Raw genomic sequence first — 18712 nt, 5'->3', positions numbered from 1 at the left:
GGGCTTTTTTACACTCTCTGTTAAACAGGCACTCTCATGCACCTTGTTATTTTCCTGGAGTCCATTTTGTACTTCAGCTGAAGGAGCAACGGTGTCTTTTAATGAGGACTTCACAGGCTGATTTAGGTGCTTGTTTTCCTGAGCTGAGCCCTCCTTAGGGGGCCATGATGGCTTAACCACCTTCAACTCCTCCTCGATTGCAAAGGATTTTTTAGGGGAATCTGGCTGGGGAGGCCACACTACGGAAATCTTATTTGTGGGCTTTTTGCTCTCATCAGCTGATTTGCTTCCATCATAATCCTGGGTGGCTAAGGTACTGTGAGCAGTGGAATATTTGGAATCCATGACTTTCTTTTCAGGTGACGGTGATTTCATGACAGAGTTCTGCGTGTTCTTATTATTCCAAAGTTCTTTGTGTGGTTTTTGTCCAAATCCTTCGTCATAATTTCCTTTGGACTTGAACAGTTGCTTGTAGTGTGGCTTGCAGTACATGCGTCCATGGAGAGAGGCGTAGTTGCCAAGGCTGTTTTTTTTAAAGAAAGTGGACAAGTTAAAACAGAGGAAAATAAAAAGGCAAAGAATGCGTTTGCTGTGTGAAGTAGCGCCACCTTAGTTTGCCTTTGCAGTGCTCACAGCGAAAGCAGCTTTTATGGAAGTTTTGTTTGTCCGCAATCAGAGATTCCATGGGGTACACTCTCTTCCGACATGCCCTGCACAGTTCGGACTCTGGAATTCGAATTTTCTGCAAAAGAGAAGGAAACATTTTAATTTGTAATCTGTAACTAATAATAGAGAAATGATTTCTATTAGTCTCAAAAAAACAAATGATAATAAAATAAAGGATTGGAAAAGCTGCAGAAAGCAAAACTTTTAGCAAAGTTCATAAAGCTAATAAGTAGATGTTTTTTTTTTATCAATTATAATTATTTTAGTCATCCTTCAGATTTATCTCGGACCCGACTGTGTTTACTTGAACGCAGTCCAAATCCTTTTGTTTGTTTCTGCTTGATTGTTTTGAGTTTGTTAACTATAAACTGAACAGTTAATAAAAGTTAATAAAACTCTTCCGATCTTCTTAATCATAGAATATTAATAGAGTTCTCAAAATGGGAGAGAAATTTTATATTTGTGTTAGATGTCATGATTACAATAAAAATATGAATAATAATAATAATTATTATTATTGATTATTTGGGAATCTTATGCTGTGAAATGAAAAAATGTTGATTCAAAAAACGATGTTGGAAAAAGGAAGCACTGACATGTGGTGAATCCATTTCAGAAAAGAAAAGAATTCACATTAAAGCTGTTGTTTGTTTTTTCCTTGATGAGTTTTCAGGCGGTTCTTTGTTGTTTCACAGACAAAAACAGCATCTCACACCCAGGCAGGAGATATATTAGTTCAATATATTAGCATCATTGCTAGTTTCACACAGCAGACATGTGGATAAACAGGAACAAAATGTAACCTGTGAATATTAAAAAGCATAAAACTGCCAGGATACAAACAGTGAGTTTTAACCTTTCTGACAAATGAAAACACATGAAAGAAAATCAAGTGTTAGAAAAACACATTCTGAAAGTTAATGCTTTTTATCTTTCCACACAGTGCAGCCGATTCCTTAAAAATTCCCCACACAAAGCATGTTCACCACCCCATCATGCCTCATGCCACAGCTCAGTTTACCCGTCACGACACTCTGCTGCTGGTGCGTTATAATCTGCGAAGTCCTCTGCTCCATGACACTGAAGCCCAGGTTCTGGAAAACTCCTTGGCTTTCAGCCCATGATTGCTGGAAGTTTCTCAGCAGTTCTTCGGAGGAGGCCTCAGGGGGCACAGCAACAGTAGGAACTCTTCCCCTCACAACGTCTGCGTAGGACGGAGGGTTACCACGGGTCAGGGAACTCCCAGAATGCACCTCGCTCTTCATCTGTCTTGTCATATTTCCAAAGTTATCAATGGTGCAGAATTGCTCAGTGACTGATGTCGCTTCAGAGTGACCCGCCTGCCCGGAGCAGGCTGCTTCAGGTTCTCTTCTTTCTATTTGTTCTCTAAGCTCTCTGGCTGCTTGAGAACTATGCTCTCCTGTCTCGAACACATCCTTGATTGCTTTGACATTGAGTGTGGGGATGTCTTCGGTTCTTGGCGCATGTGGTTCAGTCTCTGTTTCCTCTGTGTCACTCCCCAGCCTCTCTGCTATTACAATAGGATCTTTTCTGGTGTAAACTTTTGGTTTCGGAGATTCAAATCTGTTTACGAGCTTTGACAAGTCAACTCTAGGGAGATCCTCTTTAAGAATATCTATGGCAACGGCTTCAGTGACTTCCTCACTATCAGGTCCCAACCGCTCAGGGATATCTATTGGATCCTTCCGGATGTACATCTTTTTAACCTCCGCTCTCTGGGCCTCCTCAAAGAAAGACTTTTTATCCTTCACTGTCATCATGGAATCCACCATTTCTGCGACATCCGTCAAGCCTTGCTCGTTTCTCTCAATGAGGGTCTCCATGTCTCTAAACGGGGATGTTCGCTCTTTTTCAGCAGCAAAACATTCGGGAACTGGCACGAGAGGAGGAAGGGTGATAATGTGAGAAAGCTTTGATGTGGCATCCCCCAGTTTCACCAGCTTCTCTGAGCGACTCAGTGTGGGAGAAGGTGTGGCCCTGCTAAAGGTAGATGTAGGCGTATGTGACTTGCCATGATGTGGTGGAGGGGTTCCGATTGATTTGTAGGGTGGAGGAGAAGGTGTCACTCTGAGTGGCGAGTCAACTCTCCTGGACTCAATACTAATAAAAGTAGGAGATGGAGTGCGGATGCTTGCTAATGGAGAGGACACCCTGTGATCGGCTCCTTCACTCAGCTCCTTATGCACTCTGTTCTCCTGAGGGGACTTTTTCTCTTCCACTACTTTCTTTTCAGCACTGGAGGAGCCAGTGCTTATCTTTGATATCTTTGCAGTCGCCCCACCGAAAACTTTCTTCTCTGGTCTTGGAGGCACTGGCGGTGGCACGGGCTGGTTGTCTTTGTCTTTTCTTTCCTCCTTTTCCACTGTTGTCAGGTTTTTCTCAAAAAATGCGAGCTTTGTTTCAATTATATTTTTGACATAAACCATCATCTCTTTCAACTTTTTCTTGCTTTGCTGCTTAGCAATTTCACTTAAATTCTTCTTCTCATCTGAGCCCATTATCCAGTCAGGGACTTCACTTAAAATCGTCCTGACAGTGCTGGAGTCTATTTTGCTTGGCGCGCCCTCCAGCTCTTTCATTTGAGTGAGCAGCTTATGAGTTACAGTGCATTTCTCTAAATCGGTGATGTCTTCATGGTAAGCCTCGTCTTTGTGGGAAATTTTGCCTGCCCCTTTCACAGACACATCCTTAGGCTCACCTTTTGACTTTCCTGCTTTGATCTGAGTTTTATTTATCTCCACCGCTTGCAGCTTCATTTGCTGTTTTTGCATCTGAACAGCCTCTTGCCTCTGAAGCCTTTGCTGTACCACACTCTCAGTCACAACCACCTCCTCTTGTCTTTGAATCTCCTCTGTCTTCACGCTCTGCTGACTGTGGGAGACAGCTACATGGCCTTGTCCCTGTTGGGTTGCTTCACATGTTATCTTAGCCACCTTGGGTGTTAACACAGTAACTGATGGCGACAGTTTTACTTCTGTCTCATGTTTTTGCACCTGCTTTCCCTTTCTTGTGTGAACGTCTACTTCAACTTCCTTCACAGGTTGGGTCACTTGGCTTTTTTTCTCTTTTCCTTTCACTTCTGTTTTCACCTCAGTTCTCGTGGAAATTAGCAGGTTGCCTTCCAGACTCACTTTGGTTTCACTTTTCTGTGACACATTACTTTTCTCTTGCTGTAAATTCATTTCACTTTTCTTTTGTCCCAAACTGTCACTTTTCTCTTCTTTCTTCTCCACCGGCATCTTAAAGGTTTTTACCTTGAAACTTGGAGTCACCTTTGGAATTTTAGTGGGTTGAGGGGGACTAATTTTCTCCACCTGAGTCAAAGGCACATTAATATTCCTTACATCTTCAGCTTTCAATGTGACCTGGCCTTGAAGATCTACATTTTCATGGGCTGCTCCCTGTGTGGCAGTAACAGACTTGGTGCTAGATTTCTTAATAATCTGCTGCTGCTCTTGGACTGAAAAAGTGGCCAAGTTCGAGCACAACTGGACTTCATTTTGTAAAACCTCATGGTGAGCATGAGAAACAGAAGCAGTCTGATTGGCGGATGTAGTTTGTCCCTTTTTATTAACTTCGGCAAAGGCTAGATTTTTTTCCGAGGATTGCTGTCTGGAAACATTTGAAGATCCAGCAGCTGCTTTCTTATTTACCACTGAGATCAAAGGTTTGCTCAAAGGGATTTGGGAAGTGGCTTTCTTAGAAGGCATGTCCTGGACCGCTATTGCTTGTTTGGAAACAGTTTTAGCTTTTTCGGCCTTTTCTATTGTCGCTATATCTACTTTTTTCTCAGTGTTTTCTGCTGCAGGATGCTGAGCATTAGCATCAAATGACTGTATATTACTTGGGGGAGAAGTGGGGGTATTCACTTTACTCCTCTCCATTTCATCCTTCTCCAGCCTTTCTTGGCGGTACCTTTCCTCTGCAAACATGAGTGGGGTTTTAAATTTGCGAGCATAAGGTCTAGCTTTGGATGCTGAATCAGGGTCTGGAGTTGGAGGCAGTTTAATTGGAGGAACAAATACTTTTTTAGGTGGCTGTGGGCTTTGCTTTTGGACTGATTTTGCAACTGGAATGCTTGATACTTTTGTCTGGGACATTGCTGTTGACTCAGTCTGATTGCTGATTTCAACCTGTTGGGTTATTTCCTGTTTCACCTCCTTAACTTTAGCTTCTACTTTCTTGACTGTTGACACAGCTTTTTCTTGCTCAGGAGGGAGCTGAGGTGGAGGCGGCGGAGGAGTGGGTTGTTTTTTCTGCCATTTGGGCTTAACTTGTATGGGCTGCTGTGGTTCTGGTTGCTTGGGCACTTTGAATAAAGGTCTGCTAATGGGTTTCCCTGGCCTTGCAGGGGAAGGCTGCGGCATTGCATTAAGCTCCTGCTGTGAGGGAGGTGGAGGGAGAAAATCTTGTGCGCTCGCAGAGGGTGGTGGTGGAGGAGGTGGAGGAAGAGGGAAAAATTCGGGCTCAGACTTTATGCATTCCATAGGAGGTGGAGGCGGTGGAGGTGGGGGAGGGAGGTCGCTGTCTTGCCTCATCATCGAAGGCCGGTACATGGGGGGTGTTGGGCTCTCAGTCACTGGTGAAGGCGGTGGAGGGAGGGAGAGCTCAGACTCTGATGGGGGAGGCGGCGAGGACGGAGGAGGGGGAAAGTGAATCTCTGGCTTCACTGGCTTTTTATTCACACCTTTCCCTCTCATGTCAAGGCTATGGTTATCCACCTTCATATTCTTTACGTTCTGTTTTTGTACGAGAGCCTTATTTTCTGTTTGCTTTTGACACATTGACACCTGCTCCGTTATATTTTGCTTGTGCACAACAGTTTTCTCCGTCACCGTAGTGTGCACCTGTTTGATCGTCTTTGTCTCACACATTTGCCTGTTTGAAATGTTCGCCTGTGATGTGCTTTGCTCCTCTTTCACCACCGACACATCAGCAGCCCTCACATCTGTTTGATCTTTATTAATCATTTGTTTATTCTTTATCATAACAGGCTTGGTTGCCTGTATTTTCTGTTTCTGTTCTTTCGTGCTCTTCAGTTGAGAGGCCCCTGCAGGATTGTCTGTTTTGGCTACAGTAACAGAGCGGTCCTCTTGGGTTATTACCTGTGTTTTCAACGATTTGTTTTCATGCTGCTTCTGTGTGTGCTTCTGTGACTCACCACTCAGAGAGAGGTTTTTCACAGCGGGGGCTGGACTGACTGCAACACTCTCGCTCTTAACTTCATGTGCACATTCATGCTTCTCTTGTTTTACAGTTAATGTGTTTTGCATGGGCGCTTTTCCCTTCTTGGCAGGATACATGCGCTTGGGTTTTGAATACTGCTTTTTTTGCATTAGGCACTTTATTGTCCCTTGAACGTCACCTTTCACAACATCTTCGTTTTCCACCTGTGTCATCTCCTGTCCTTCATAAAGCGATTTAATGGATGTTTTCACATCCCCTTCATGGCTCCCTCTGTGTTGCATTCTTGGGGACGTTGTTGGCTGCAGCAAGAGCTGGATGGTGGCTTTAACATCACCTTGCTCGCTCACTTGGTGCTGATAAACCTTTTTCTCGTTTGATGCCTCATGTAAACTTTGCATGGCTGTGTGGATATTTCCTTTAACAATCTCCTCTTTTTCCACCTCTTTCACAGCTTGCTTTGCCTCCTCGAGGGACTTCAAGGTGCCCTTAATATCACCTGGCACTAAATCTTCAACAGCTGCGTCGGTTTTGCTGGACGCAGATTTCTCCAGTGACTCGAGAGCCCCCCTGATGTCTCCTTTGATGATTTCAGGCTTTTCCATTTCTTTGGCTTGATTCTGGGCCTCCTCCAGAGACTTCATAGTAGTGGGTATGTCTCCTTTTACCACCTCCTCTTTCTCTATTACCACTTTCTGATTGATGGCTTGGGTCAGTGAATCCAAAGCTGCACTGAGGTTGCCTTTAACAATGTCCTTTTTCTCTAGATTTCTGTATGTGACAGTAGGCTCTGTCATAAAAACCTTAACAATGCTGTGCACATCACCAGGAACTATATCATCCTCTGTTACTGTGCGACCGATCTCTTGCTGATTCTTCCGCAGCAATATTTTGGTCTCCTCGATGTCGCCGCCTATAATGCGCTCTTTTTGGACTTTTTCTTGGAGTTCATCCGATTCATACTGGAGCTGCCTCAGGTAATCCAAAGCTCCGGACTCAATGCATGTGGAGTAAAAGCTGACATTACCCCGCTCCGTGTCTAAAACCTTTATCTTTTTAGAGTCTTCTCCATCTGAGTTGGAGAGAAGGCGATAAAGAGTTTTGCTGACATTTCCTTGAATGATATCCTCTTTTTCCATGCCAGCCCTCTCCTCCTTATTTAAAAGAGAGTAGATAGTCATCCTAACGTCTCCTTTCTCATCCTCTTGAATCAGAATGCCACGCTTGGAGGAGCCTTCCCTCTTGAGGAGATTGCTCATGGCCTCTTGAATGTCACCACGGATAATTTCCTCTTTCTCAACATTGATTCCCCTTTCCTGGTTGAATAGCTGCATCACAGTGGTGCTGATGTCCCCACGCTCCTCCTCGTCGATAGTTATGACCCTTTCAGTGGTCTCCCTGCGGTTCAGGAGGTTCATCATTATGTTGCTCAGATCCCCTCTAATAATCTCTTCTTTTTGGATCTGAGGAGTCTCCTGGTTCATGAGTTTATACTTTGCCATGCGGACATCTCCAATCTCATCCGCTTCAATAAGAATACCCTGTGAGTCCACCATTTTCTGAGAATAAAGTTCCTCAAGTGTTTCTTTGACACTTTTACCAATTATCTCTGTCTTTTCCACATTGCTCTCATTGAATTCATGAAATGGAGTGCTTTCAAACAGCCATGTTGTCGTCTTCACATCAGCCTGTGGGATTTCCTCCTTTATCACAACAAGATCTGTGCCATCACTCTCTTTGATTCTATCAAGCGGCTGCTTCTCAAAGAGCCACACAGACTGCTTGACATCCCCTTTCATTACTTCCTCTTTTGTCACTCTTTCCATGCCATCATACTCTGCGCCATCACTGCGTATCTCATCAATCGTGCGGGTTTCAAACATCCATGTGGCAGCTCTAACGTCGCCTTTTTGGATTTCACTCATGCTAACAGTTCTGATGTACTTTTGAGACATCTCATCAGTCTCAAAACGCTGCTTATTTTTCTTCACATCGCCGCCTTGGATATCTTCAACTGTCTTTGACCTCACTTTTATCTCCTCTGTAATTTCGTCCAGAGGTTGCGTTTCAAACCTCCACCTGGCAGAGCTAACATCCTTTTTGCTGATACCTTCCTCAGTCACAGCTTTAATAACATACACCTCCTCAGAATCTCTAATTGAATCCAAAGGCTTTGTCTCAAACAGCCATCGGGCCCCCACCACATCTCCTCTCATGATTTCTTCTTTAGTAACTGTAGTTACTTCATGATAGTGGCCTTCTTTGTCACAGATGGCATAGAGAGGCTGGGTTTCAAACATCATGGTGTAATTTTTCACATCCCCTTTCTCTATTTCATCTCTAAAGATACTGGAGAGTTTTGAAATATCACTCTCAGTGGACTCCTCTTTAATTTGATCCAGAGAGAATGTCTCAAAAATAAAGCGGCCTTTATCAACATCACCTCCCTGAACATCAGTTACTGTGCGAATTTCCCTTGCCTCAGTGCCTTCATCACGGATCGCATCAATCGGCTGGTTCTCGAACTTCCAAGTGCAGTTGACCACATTTCCCCTCTGGAGGTCCTGAGCTTGTTGCACCTTCAGCTTCTGCATTGTCTCCTCAGAGGTGGAGCTCATAATGTCAGAGGAGCAATTCTCAAAGATGTACTTCATCCTGGAAACATCACCGGACTGGATGTCGATTTCTGTGACTCTCCTGAAAGAGCTGCTGTCCTCCCCAGTGATGTTTTCCAGATTCTCTGTTTCAAAGAGGAAGCGAGCCAGCCGCACGTCTTTTCCCTGAACATCCTCCTGCTTTACAGTGCAGGTCTTCAGGATGGTCTCTGACTCTGAATGATCTCGTATGTTGTCTAGTGTCTGTGTCTCAAAGAGCCAAGTACATGTTTTCACGTCACCTTTTTGCACTTCTTCAACATCGGACTCACTCTTATCCACTTTTTCATACAAAACATCCATTGGCTGAGTTTCAAATAGCCACCTACAAGTCTTTACATCTCCTTTCTCAATCTGAATACTTTTGTTAGTTTTATTATCTTCATTCTCAAAATTACCGAAAAATTGAATGGTGTCAAGTGGTTGGGTTTCAAACAGCCACTTGGCTGTTTTGACATCCCCTGACTCAATTTCCTGTTTAGATATGCCCTTTATGATCTGAAACTTACTAATGCTTTCATCAAATTCATCAATAGGACGCGTCTCGAACATCCATCTGCAACTGCGAACGTCTCCTTTCACAATCTCCTCACGCCTCACAGTCCTTACCTCATGGTAATGGCCAGAGCTGTCTTGCATAGCATACAATGGGGTTGATTCAAAGAGAACTCTGTTGGACTTGACATAGCCACTTGTGACACCTTCGACCTGAATTTTCTGCATTCCCTCACATTTACTTAAATCCATGCTTTCAAACCTTTCTTTGTAGTTTGTCACATCCCCTTTGTCAAGCGCTTCAATATTCACAGTTCTTGTAATCTCCTTTTTCTCCTCCCTTATATTCTCCAAGGGCTGACTTTCAAACACCCACCTTTGATGCCTCACGTCACCCTTTTCTTCTTCTGTTGCCATTGTTTTCTTAAGTTTTCCTACTTCAACCAGCTCTTTCAGATTTTCCATCGGTACTGTTTCAAACAGATGTTTGGCTGATTGAACATCACCTCCTACAATCTCCTCAGAGGGTAAAGGTCGAGCATTGGCATTATCTTTCAGAGTATCCATAGGCTGAGTCTCGAAAACAAGACAGTGGTTCCTTACATCAGCTCCAATTATTTCATCTTTTTCCTTCTTTGAGCTCTCCCATTCTTCATCCTTGATTGTGTCGAGTGTCTTTGTCTCGAAAAGCCATCTACCTTTGTTCACACCACCTTGAATGTTATCCTCCATAGAAATCCCACATATCAGCTTTACTTTGGCAGGGTCTCTGTTGATCATATCCAGAGGCTGGGTTTCAAACATCCAACGTGATGTCTTCACATCTCCTTTTTCTGTCTCCTCTCTGCGAATGGTAGTGATTTCCAGCATCTCTCCTGAATCGCCTCTGATGACACACATGGGCAGTGTGTCAAACATGCGGGACGTTGTCTTCACATTGCCCTTAATTTCTTCCAGCTCAGACTTCAGGTTGAGGAAGTGACTCTCCTCGATTGTTTCTGTTTTACCCAACCAATCCAGATGCTGGGTCTCAAACAGATACCTGGCGGTTTTCACATCTCCACCAGTAATGTCTTTAGTCACACAAGCATCCGTCTCCTGTTCATCTTCTTGGTAGATCTTATTCAGATAATCAAGCGGCTGCGTTTCAAAGAGCCACGTCGCAGTACGGACATCTCCTCTTGCTAGATCGGTCTGTTTTTGCGATTGCTCAGTTGTATCGGATGTTTCTGCGCCCAGAGTGTCTATAGGCTGCGTCTCGAACATCCAAGCTGTGTATCTGACATCTTTGCCAGCAATGATTTCCTGCTGGGCAATAGTCTTCTCATCATTCTCATCAGGGGTATCGTCTTTAATCGTATCTAAGGGTTTGTTTTCAAACATCCAGCGCATGGACTGCACTTCACCTTTAAGGATCTCATCCCACTCCAGGTATTCTCTGTCAGGGCTCGAACACTTACTGGAGCTGTTGCCATCATTTTCAAACATATAGCACACCTGCTGGACGTCACCCACCCCTTCCTTGCTCTCCAACTCTGTCATTTCTGTTTCACTGAGCTGACTTAAAATGTCAACTTCAAGGTTTTTGCGCACTTCTGGGTGTATGTGTTTGTAGAGGCGCTTTATTTCAGCCATGCTCTTGTGTTTTAAGTACTGTTCCCTGTTAATAGTATACTTATGTTGAGATGTCGACTCCTGAGGCTGAGGAGAGACAATGTGGTCTGGGACTTTTTGTGACACCTGCAGCAGGTTTGCGGGTGGAGGAGGGAAATGGTCTGTCACCTCAGAAGCCACTGTTGAAGCAGATGCTACTGATGAAACAGAAGCTGTCTTTACAGTGGAAGAAGCTTCATATCTTGTCATAGCAGATTTTTTAGAGGACTGGTTCACTGGTGCCCACTGAAACTTGTCAAAATCCACATCAACCTATGATTCACAAGACGTTTTCATCACAAAGAGAGGAACAGTGAGGTTAGAATCGTATTTGGAAAAAATATGTTGATTTTGTGGAATGAAAAGTAGTGGAGAGGAAAGCTTTGAAGCTGAGCAGGAATTAAGAAGTTGCACATTTTACACCTCAAATGAAAATGATTGGAAAAGTTAAAGCTAGACACAAATAATTCTAATTTGGATGTAAATGCACAAAAGCTGACACATGTTGATTGAAATACTCATTGAACTGCAGACAGTAATGCGACCGTTCTTTTTTGTGTGTGTTTTTCTGGGGTTTCTCTTTAACGGTGAAACTGTCAGACTTCAGCTGTGTAATGACATGAGGCCTTTTATCCAATCCAATTTATTCCCCATCAACTCATGGCATGCGCAATTTCCTTTTGATGATTTCATGATGTGGCCATATCCTCATACTGATACCTAATAAACAACCCAAACTATCATCTATTTCGATAAACAGACAGCATCATTACCTTAATTTCCTTGGCTGGTGTAGCTTCCTCAATCGTTTTTTCATACTGCTGCTTCAAAGCCTGAGTGGAAACCTTTGGTACGTCCTCTCCTCTGACAAGCATAACTGAATTAGACACGAGAAGAAGGCTGCCTCATTAAGTCATTCGTAGTGGGGAAGCTCAGGGGGTTTGGAAAGAGAAATAAATCATTTCATTAAAAACCTGAGTAGTTTTCATTTTCTGAAACCATGCAGTGGTGATTGCCCAATTTCCCTTTCCAATATTTTACTTTCCTGACTTTGCCCTGATTAGATTTGCTGCTATGCACTGAATATAAAATCATCAGAACTCCATCTCATTTTCAGAGCTCTTCCCTTATTCAGCGTGTAGAGAGAACAATTATTATTATGCAGGACGTAAGGGGTGCTGTGATAAAAACCTGTAAATCACAGTATAAAAGGCATGAGCAGAATAACCTGTTTCATTGTAGTGGTTCCCGTAACTGGCAGCCGCGTCGTTCTGGTGGACTCTTTGATTGTGGCTCGCCTGTGAAAAGACAAATCAACAGTATACTGGCAACTGCACTCAAGCCTTGGACTGTTTTTAGTCAATGAGATATAAAAGGCTCGGTATAAGGCTCATTTACTAAAGAATTAATAGTAAGGTCTGTGTGTATTACAGGTAGGATGCTACCCTATAACTTATGACAAATACCTCTTCGAGAGAGAGGGCTGTGGTGGGGGTGAGCTCTCTGGCACTGCTTCTCGCTGTCACCTCGGAGGAGCTTGACATCTCCTGTCAAACAGAAAAATGGGAATGTGGACATGCTGAACCCCTCTCAGTGTGCCAACACACTCCCACAGCTAAAAAATAGCCACACACACACTAAGAAAGAAGTTTTATCACCTCATGACTGCGAGCTGTTGGAAACAGCGGGACGGAAGCAATTTTTAGACCATGAAAAAGGTTAATAAAGCCCCTCTGTGGTCGGTAACAAATGTTTTTCCATTACTATGCTGCTTCTCAGGGAGCTGCTAAGTTTGAATGCTGCCAAAGGAGGATTTTGGTGTTGGAGCAATAGATTACAAAAATTGTATAAAACTGAATCAGCCTTTTCCTCCACTGTGATTCATGCAATTTTGAAGGAGATGAAAGAGATGGATGATATTTGAGCTTGTATCCTCTGCTGTTAACATGAAAGATACATGGAGGGAGGGGGTTCTGTGCTTCAAAAACCACTTATGTCATAATGCGAGCTTTCCTGATGCAAAACACGCATTCAATATTACACCTGTGCAAAAAAAAAAAAAAAAAAAAAAAACTTGAGGGGAAAGTGGTTTTGCCTTTGCTGCATAGAAGCAAAGGCAAAACCACTCGATGAAATACACTCAGACATTTCCCCTCATGTACAACTATGTAAAATTTAGCATTCAGCAAGGTCCTCGTGGCTCGATGAATCCACTCTGCTTCCACGCCTGAATGAGCAGATGGGGAAAAATGTATGAAAGGCCGGAATTGACCTTACTTCACTGAGATCCGGCCTCTGTCCCAAGCTGCTAGTAACACGTTCTGGCATTTTCCTCACGCACTGGATGACAGAGTCACATGGACAAGCAAAGTTGAAGGTGCCCTCTTTGATTTGACCTGCCACGACACCTCAGCAATGCCAGCAAAGGTTTTCCAATAAAACGCTACAGTAGAATTCAAATTATCCAGTCGTTTTCACGTTTCTCACGTTACACGGAGCTTGTGATCAGACAGGACAGCGAAGCCCTGTTTTCCAAGTTATGTAGGAAGAAGAAAAATGTTCCCTTTCATCTGCCACCTTCACTATCTCTAACAATTCATTAGTTTAGGAAAGGTTACGCAGTCCATATCACAAACATACTTCAGCCTCAGATTTTCCACTCTTGCTTTTGTGACATAATTCCATAGTGTAGTGGTTTATTTTTTTATTTTTTGCTGGCTCAGCACCAGTAAAATACCAAAATTCCTTTTGGGACTGCATAGATTCGGATGTTTGGTGCAAAACTCTTCCACATTCAAATGTGGACAGATACCTGGTGTGCCTTCAACTACCCCCTTGTGATGAGGAAACGGCTTAAAATGCACCATTACATCTGATCATAAAAAGCAAATGTATGAAATATATTTCCTTGGAAAATAACAACTATAACTAATCTTTTGTTTTATCTAAAATCATCACAGCTTGTCAACACATAGAATATGTATTGACCATGCTTATGGTCTCACCTGGACAGATCTCTGCTGGAAGTGAACCTGGGTGATGGTAGACTGAGAGGAGGAGGCGGCAAACTCCTGGTTCTCAAACTGTCTCTTCACACTGGCCAGCCCTCCAGGCAGCGAACAAGCCTCTGACTCATGCATCATCTATCAGCAGAAAGCAGATGGCAAAAATCACCCCAGAGTGTCCATCTACACAGGTGTTATAGATTAAAACGGTCAAATGGTAATAATATCCCATTTTCTCCATGTTTGGCATAAACAAGTTTCGTAAGACTTATTTTGTGGCACTTGTGTGTATTTTTGCTCATAAAAAATAATATTTACTGAATGAAAGTGGCCACTTTTATGATTAAATTCCATTATACCTTGTATAAGCCTTATCGTTTCCTTTTGGACAGACTGTCAATCTGCTGTTTCTCTCAGGGGATTGGATCTTACCTTGATAAACTAAACTCTGTTCTCACTGTTTGTGTTATGTTATATTTGTTTGCATTATGCTAGTACAAAAAAGTGAAAGAAATTGCATTATGCTAATACTTTCAGAATCCTAGGCACTATAAGTGCTCTTTTAACCAAGAAATCACTGCTGTGCCATTAACATTCATTTTTCTTTAGAACTCTAGATTGTAAAGATTGGATGTATCTTCAAATAAACCTGAGAAACATGCAGGTGCCCAGCAGGAATTCATTTGCTTTTTGCATATAGTGCAACAGAGATTGAAACAGCAGTGGAAAATATAGTCTTTCAGATTATTCGGTTAAATAAAACGCAAGGAAGGAATTATTCTTTAAACTAGAGCTTACAAAGTAACAATTTCTTGGCAAAGAAAGGAAAGGAGGACGATTGATGATCACTGAGTAAATCACATCTGTATTGAGAAAGCATTCTCGCCCTCTGAGATCTGGGTAAGAATGCAATCTGACTTTTTGATAAAATAATCTCCTTTTGGGATTGTTAGTTACAGCCTAAGTAAGACATTTATATGTTGACTTCTGCATACATTGCCAAGTTTGTGGCTGTTGATATTTGTGTTTGTGTGTGAGAATGTATTTGTAACATACTGACTCGCCACCTTCCCTCTTTTATACAAATGAGGGCTACTGTGATATTTGCAAGTTATTGCAGAGCAGTTCTGGTTGCTACAACAGATATTGATAATGATAATCATTCACATGGCCACGTGAGTATGTTAGAGACACATTCGGAATGTATTGAATATGTCTCCTTTAAACTGACGTCTAGATGTAGTGAAGTCACGAGCCATTTAGATTGCGAATTACTATATACCTGTAGGAAGAGCACTTTTGTAAAATTGACAGTGTAGGAATGGACTGGTACTTTCTATGTAACATTCACATGCATTCACACTTTGATGAACACATCAGAGAGCAACCCTTTCCTCTTGCCCGAGGATATTTCACGATGCAGACTGTAGCAGCCAGGGAGAAAACACCAACCTTCCAGTTAGTGGATGACCTGCTCTACCTTCCAAATAAAAAAAAATCCACACTTGCCCCGCGGGCAGTCTTTTATGTTCAGGTCCTCTAAAAGAGACCTGGGAGCTTGAGGGTCCTGCGGGGTATCTTTGCTGTTCCTAGGACTGCACTCTTCTGGACAAAGATGTTGGATGTTGCTCCTGGGATCACTTGATAAACCACTCGCCCAGTTTGGGGGTCACGGCCTCAGTTGTTTCGATTACCACTGGGGGACTGGTATTGAGCCATGTGCCTGTTCATCTTTGCTGCTATGATGTCTGACAGGAGCTTCTGTTTTGTGCTGAGGCAGATCGTGGCTCAAGAGTTGGGAGTTCGTCTTGTAATCGGAAGGTTGCCGGTTCAAGCCCCGGCTTGGATCATTGTGTCCTTGGGCCTTGGGCAAGACACTTCACCCGTTGCCTACTGGTGGTGGTCAGAGGGCCCGGTGGCGCCAGTGTCCGGCAGCCTCGCCTCTGTCAGTGCACCCCAGGGTGGCTGTGGCTACAATGTAGCTTGCCATCACCAGTGTGTGAATGGGTGGATGACTGGTTGTGTAAAGCGCTTTGGGGTCCTTAGGGACTAGTAAAAGCGCTATACAAATACAGGCCATTTACCATTTTACCAAAAATGACATTTTCATATTTCTAATTCAACAAATGAGATACTGAACCTGAAAAAGTGAGCCCGAGATGTGTTGTGATGATTTTGTTGTTGCATATTGGATGTTTCGCAGGTCTTTAGGCAGATCCCTTCTTAATAACTGCTATGAGTAGCTACATTGGTGAAATTGCGATAGTTTAGATACTACAAGAATAGACAGACTTTGTAATGACACCCTGATTAAATTTCTATCAACACAATTTGTACAGGGCATATTCTTTTGTATTCTATGTATTGTGACTCGTTGAATAGACAGCCTTGCTATATTATTAATGAATACTCTTGATCAAGACCTCTGCTATTATTAAGCATGCTGTTACGTGTATATTGACATAACAAACAGCTGTAAAAGGTGGAGAGCAAAAAACCATGGAAATTCCATCTGGTGAGTAGCCTCCTCCCTTTCGTATTCACAGCTACTGACCCACAACCCCGCTCCCCTCACACCCACATATGCATACACATCCAGATGCAGCTGTCAGTAGACACCACGTGAGAGTCAGCTAAGGTTGGAGTGCTTTACAGTGATGTTAGTGCTTGTTGCCTTGCAGACCCCTGACGAGCAATGAGTTTATGCAGTGGAAATCACCATCATGGAGCTATTTGAGCCATTTTTCTGTTAGTGTGTGTTTATAGTTTGCATGCTCTGGTTTGTCACGTGCAGTAGGGTGATAGTGGGAGGTGGGTTCTCTTCTGGAAACAGGCCAGAGTGACCAGATGAATGCTCCACATTGATTATTTATCAGCTTCAGATGAAAGTTGACGATGGTTTTAATGAAAAACTGAAGCCTCCATCCTTCCCCTCTTATGTTGTCTGGCAAAGAAAACATTAACAGACTTCACTGCAGCTGCTTCAACCTTGTCGTTTACTGTAAAACATTTAAATGGTGGGAAGTAGTGATATTTTACAAATAAGGAAAAGGTGATTTCCAGCAGGTACGGTTTTGTTTTAGAAACAGAGCAGGCTTACCGTATTGGCCTTGGCTTACAAAACTGCTCCCACAGTTGAATTAGTGATTTTTAAAATTACATGCTGACTCTTCTAAGCCTCTGAGACTTTTTTGTCCTTGATGATGACTAATGACTCAAGGATATTCTGGAAGTTTTTTTTTCATTTTTTGTGGGTTTAATTAAAGAAGAAATAATGTTTGAAGCTCTGATGATGACTATTTTTCTTTAAATTATGCCTGGTCGTATATTTAGGGCCTGAGTACTGAGAGTGTGAAGGCTCTATTGTATCTGCTCCATTTCTTCTTATTATTCAGGCAAAACAAAGTGCCGTTTTGAGGGCTTTAACATGCTCAAAAACTCATGAAATTTTGCACAAGTGTCAGGTCTGGTGAAAAGTTTTGTATTGTAATGGTTTCACATATCGGCGGTACAAATGACCCTGGAGCGTTGTTAAATGAAGTCCTACGAATACATAATTTGAGCTACATGAATGAACTTTGGCCCACATGTGTATCATGCTGAGACGAACAAAAAAGTCAGTGGGACCATTGACGCAAACCCAACAGGAAGTCTGCCATTTTGGATTGAAGGTGATTTAGCCATTTCCATGCCTTTTTTCCAAGTTTTGTGAACTCCTCATAGAAATTTGATTGGATCAGCTTCATATTTGGTCAGTCTCAACTACACACCTGGGCCATATTAAATTGCGGAGCTTTTGAGTTTTCGGACAAGGGTGTGGCCGTGGCGCCACGGCGAATTTTAATCATTTGCCATGAAATTCTTATTTGCTTCTGACATATGATAAGGCTCCGCCCCTGAACATATTTCAACTGCTATATTTGACAGCAGCAACAGCGCCACCTAGTGGGAACAGGAAATGTCATGTTTTACACTTTGGGGTACAGTATCCGGTTGTTCAGTGACGACGCGACGAATCCTACTTCCGGGTCTAAAGTAGTCTGCGTTTAATATGGCTTTTGTGTTGTTAAAATGTTTAATGTTATGTATTTTCTTCTATTTGATCTCAAAAAGCTCCTAAAACAGTCAGTGATCACTGTTGACCTCCCTCGGCTTTTATTACCGCTAATCATTTATTTAAGCTCAGTTTTTAAAACCTTAGGATGTAACTACAGCCGAGCCCATGCAGCAGTATATGAATGACTAACCTCGTATTGTGGATGGATTATCTCAGTTGTTCTCCTGGCTGAAGTTTGGTCCTTTTACAGTATCTTGCCATGCGATTACATTTGTTCCTGACCACCGAGAACACTCACGTTAACTTTAGCTTGTTTATATTATGCTAACATAGCTGTGTCGCTAGCGGTCACGTAGCACATCATTATATACCAGCTAGTCCAACTTCAGTAACCCTACAAACGTCACTGCTTTTTAGTTTTCTCTCTTCATTTATGCTGGAAGTGATAACAGAGCTGTACGTTTTAATTTGTTTCCAAAACCCCGCAGTCAGGACGTGCTATATTGTATTTAGATAGAAGCTAGCGAGCTAACTCCCTGCTAACTTCTAACTCCATTAAATGTCATAAATTCCATTTTCATGGATGCCTGGATGTTAAACTCAATTGTTACACCTGGTAGAGCAGAACGCTGATCATTTTATTAAAGATGAAAGACTTTAGACAGTTTTTCAACTCTCAGTAATGCCATAGTGATCGTTTGATATATGGACCTGCAGCGGAGTTTAGGTCCAGACACGGCTAGTGACATCAGACTGAACAACCAGATAGAGGTGGGTGACCCACGTAGCCTGAAATTTCTCCAGGAAAGCATTAAGGGGCTGGACTTGGCAATACATTGAAAACTGTGAGTTTTCACAGCAGGGTGTGACCCCAAGCAGCATGGCGAACATTGATGTTTTGCCATGAAGAACGAAATTGCTATAACTCAAAGAAATCCAGTCTGTCTTATACTTTGATGCACTGTTCCTCACAGGTT

General features: G+C 42.7%; 1 protein-coding gene across 2 annotated transcripts in view; it reads right to left on the bottom strand.

The window, feature by feature from the left end:
• Positions 1-383: 383 nt before the first annotated feature.
• The window catches only part of xirp2a (xin actin binding repeat containing 2a), a 77529-nt gene continuing 59200 nt past the window's right edge, over positions 384-18712 (bottom strand). For both annotated transcript variants that reach the window (XM_076880561.1, XM_004570410.4), the window contains 7 exons: positions 13679-13816; positions 12140-12220; positions 11902-11971; positions 11447-11550; positions 1688-10946; positions 609-742; positions 384-523 (listed from right to left, as the gene is read on the bottom strand). In XM_076880561.1, the coding sequence (XP_076736676.1) occupies positions 648-742; positions 1688-10946; positions 11447-11550; positions 11902-11971; positions 12140-12220; positions 13679-13816 (9747 nt within the window). In that variant the 3' untranslated portion in view covers positions 384-523; positions 609-647. The remainder of the gene's footprint in view (positions 524-608; positions 743-1687; positions 10947-11446; positions 11551-11901; positions 11972-12139; positions 12221-13678; positions 13817-18712) is intronic.

The sequence above is a fragment of the Maylandia zebra genome, linkage group LG23, assembly GCF_041146795.1.
Source record: "Maylandia zebra isolate NMK-2024a linkage group LG23, Mzebra_GT3a, whole genome shotgun sequence".
Lineage (NCBI taxonomy): Eukaryota > Metazoa > Chordata > Actinopteri > Cichliformes > Cichlidae > Maylandia > Maylandia zebra.
Note: the sequence above shows the minus strand (reverse complement) of the source record. Positions and strands in the feature narration are given on the sequence as shown.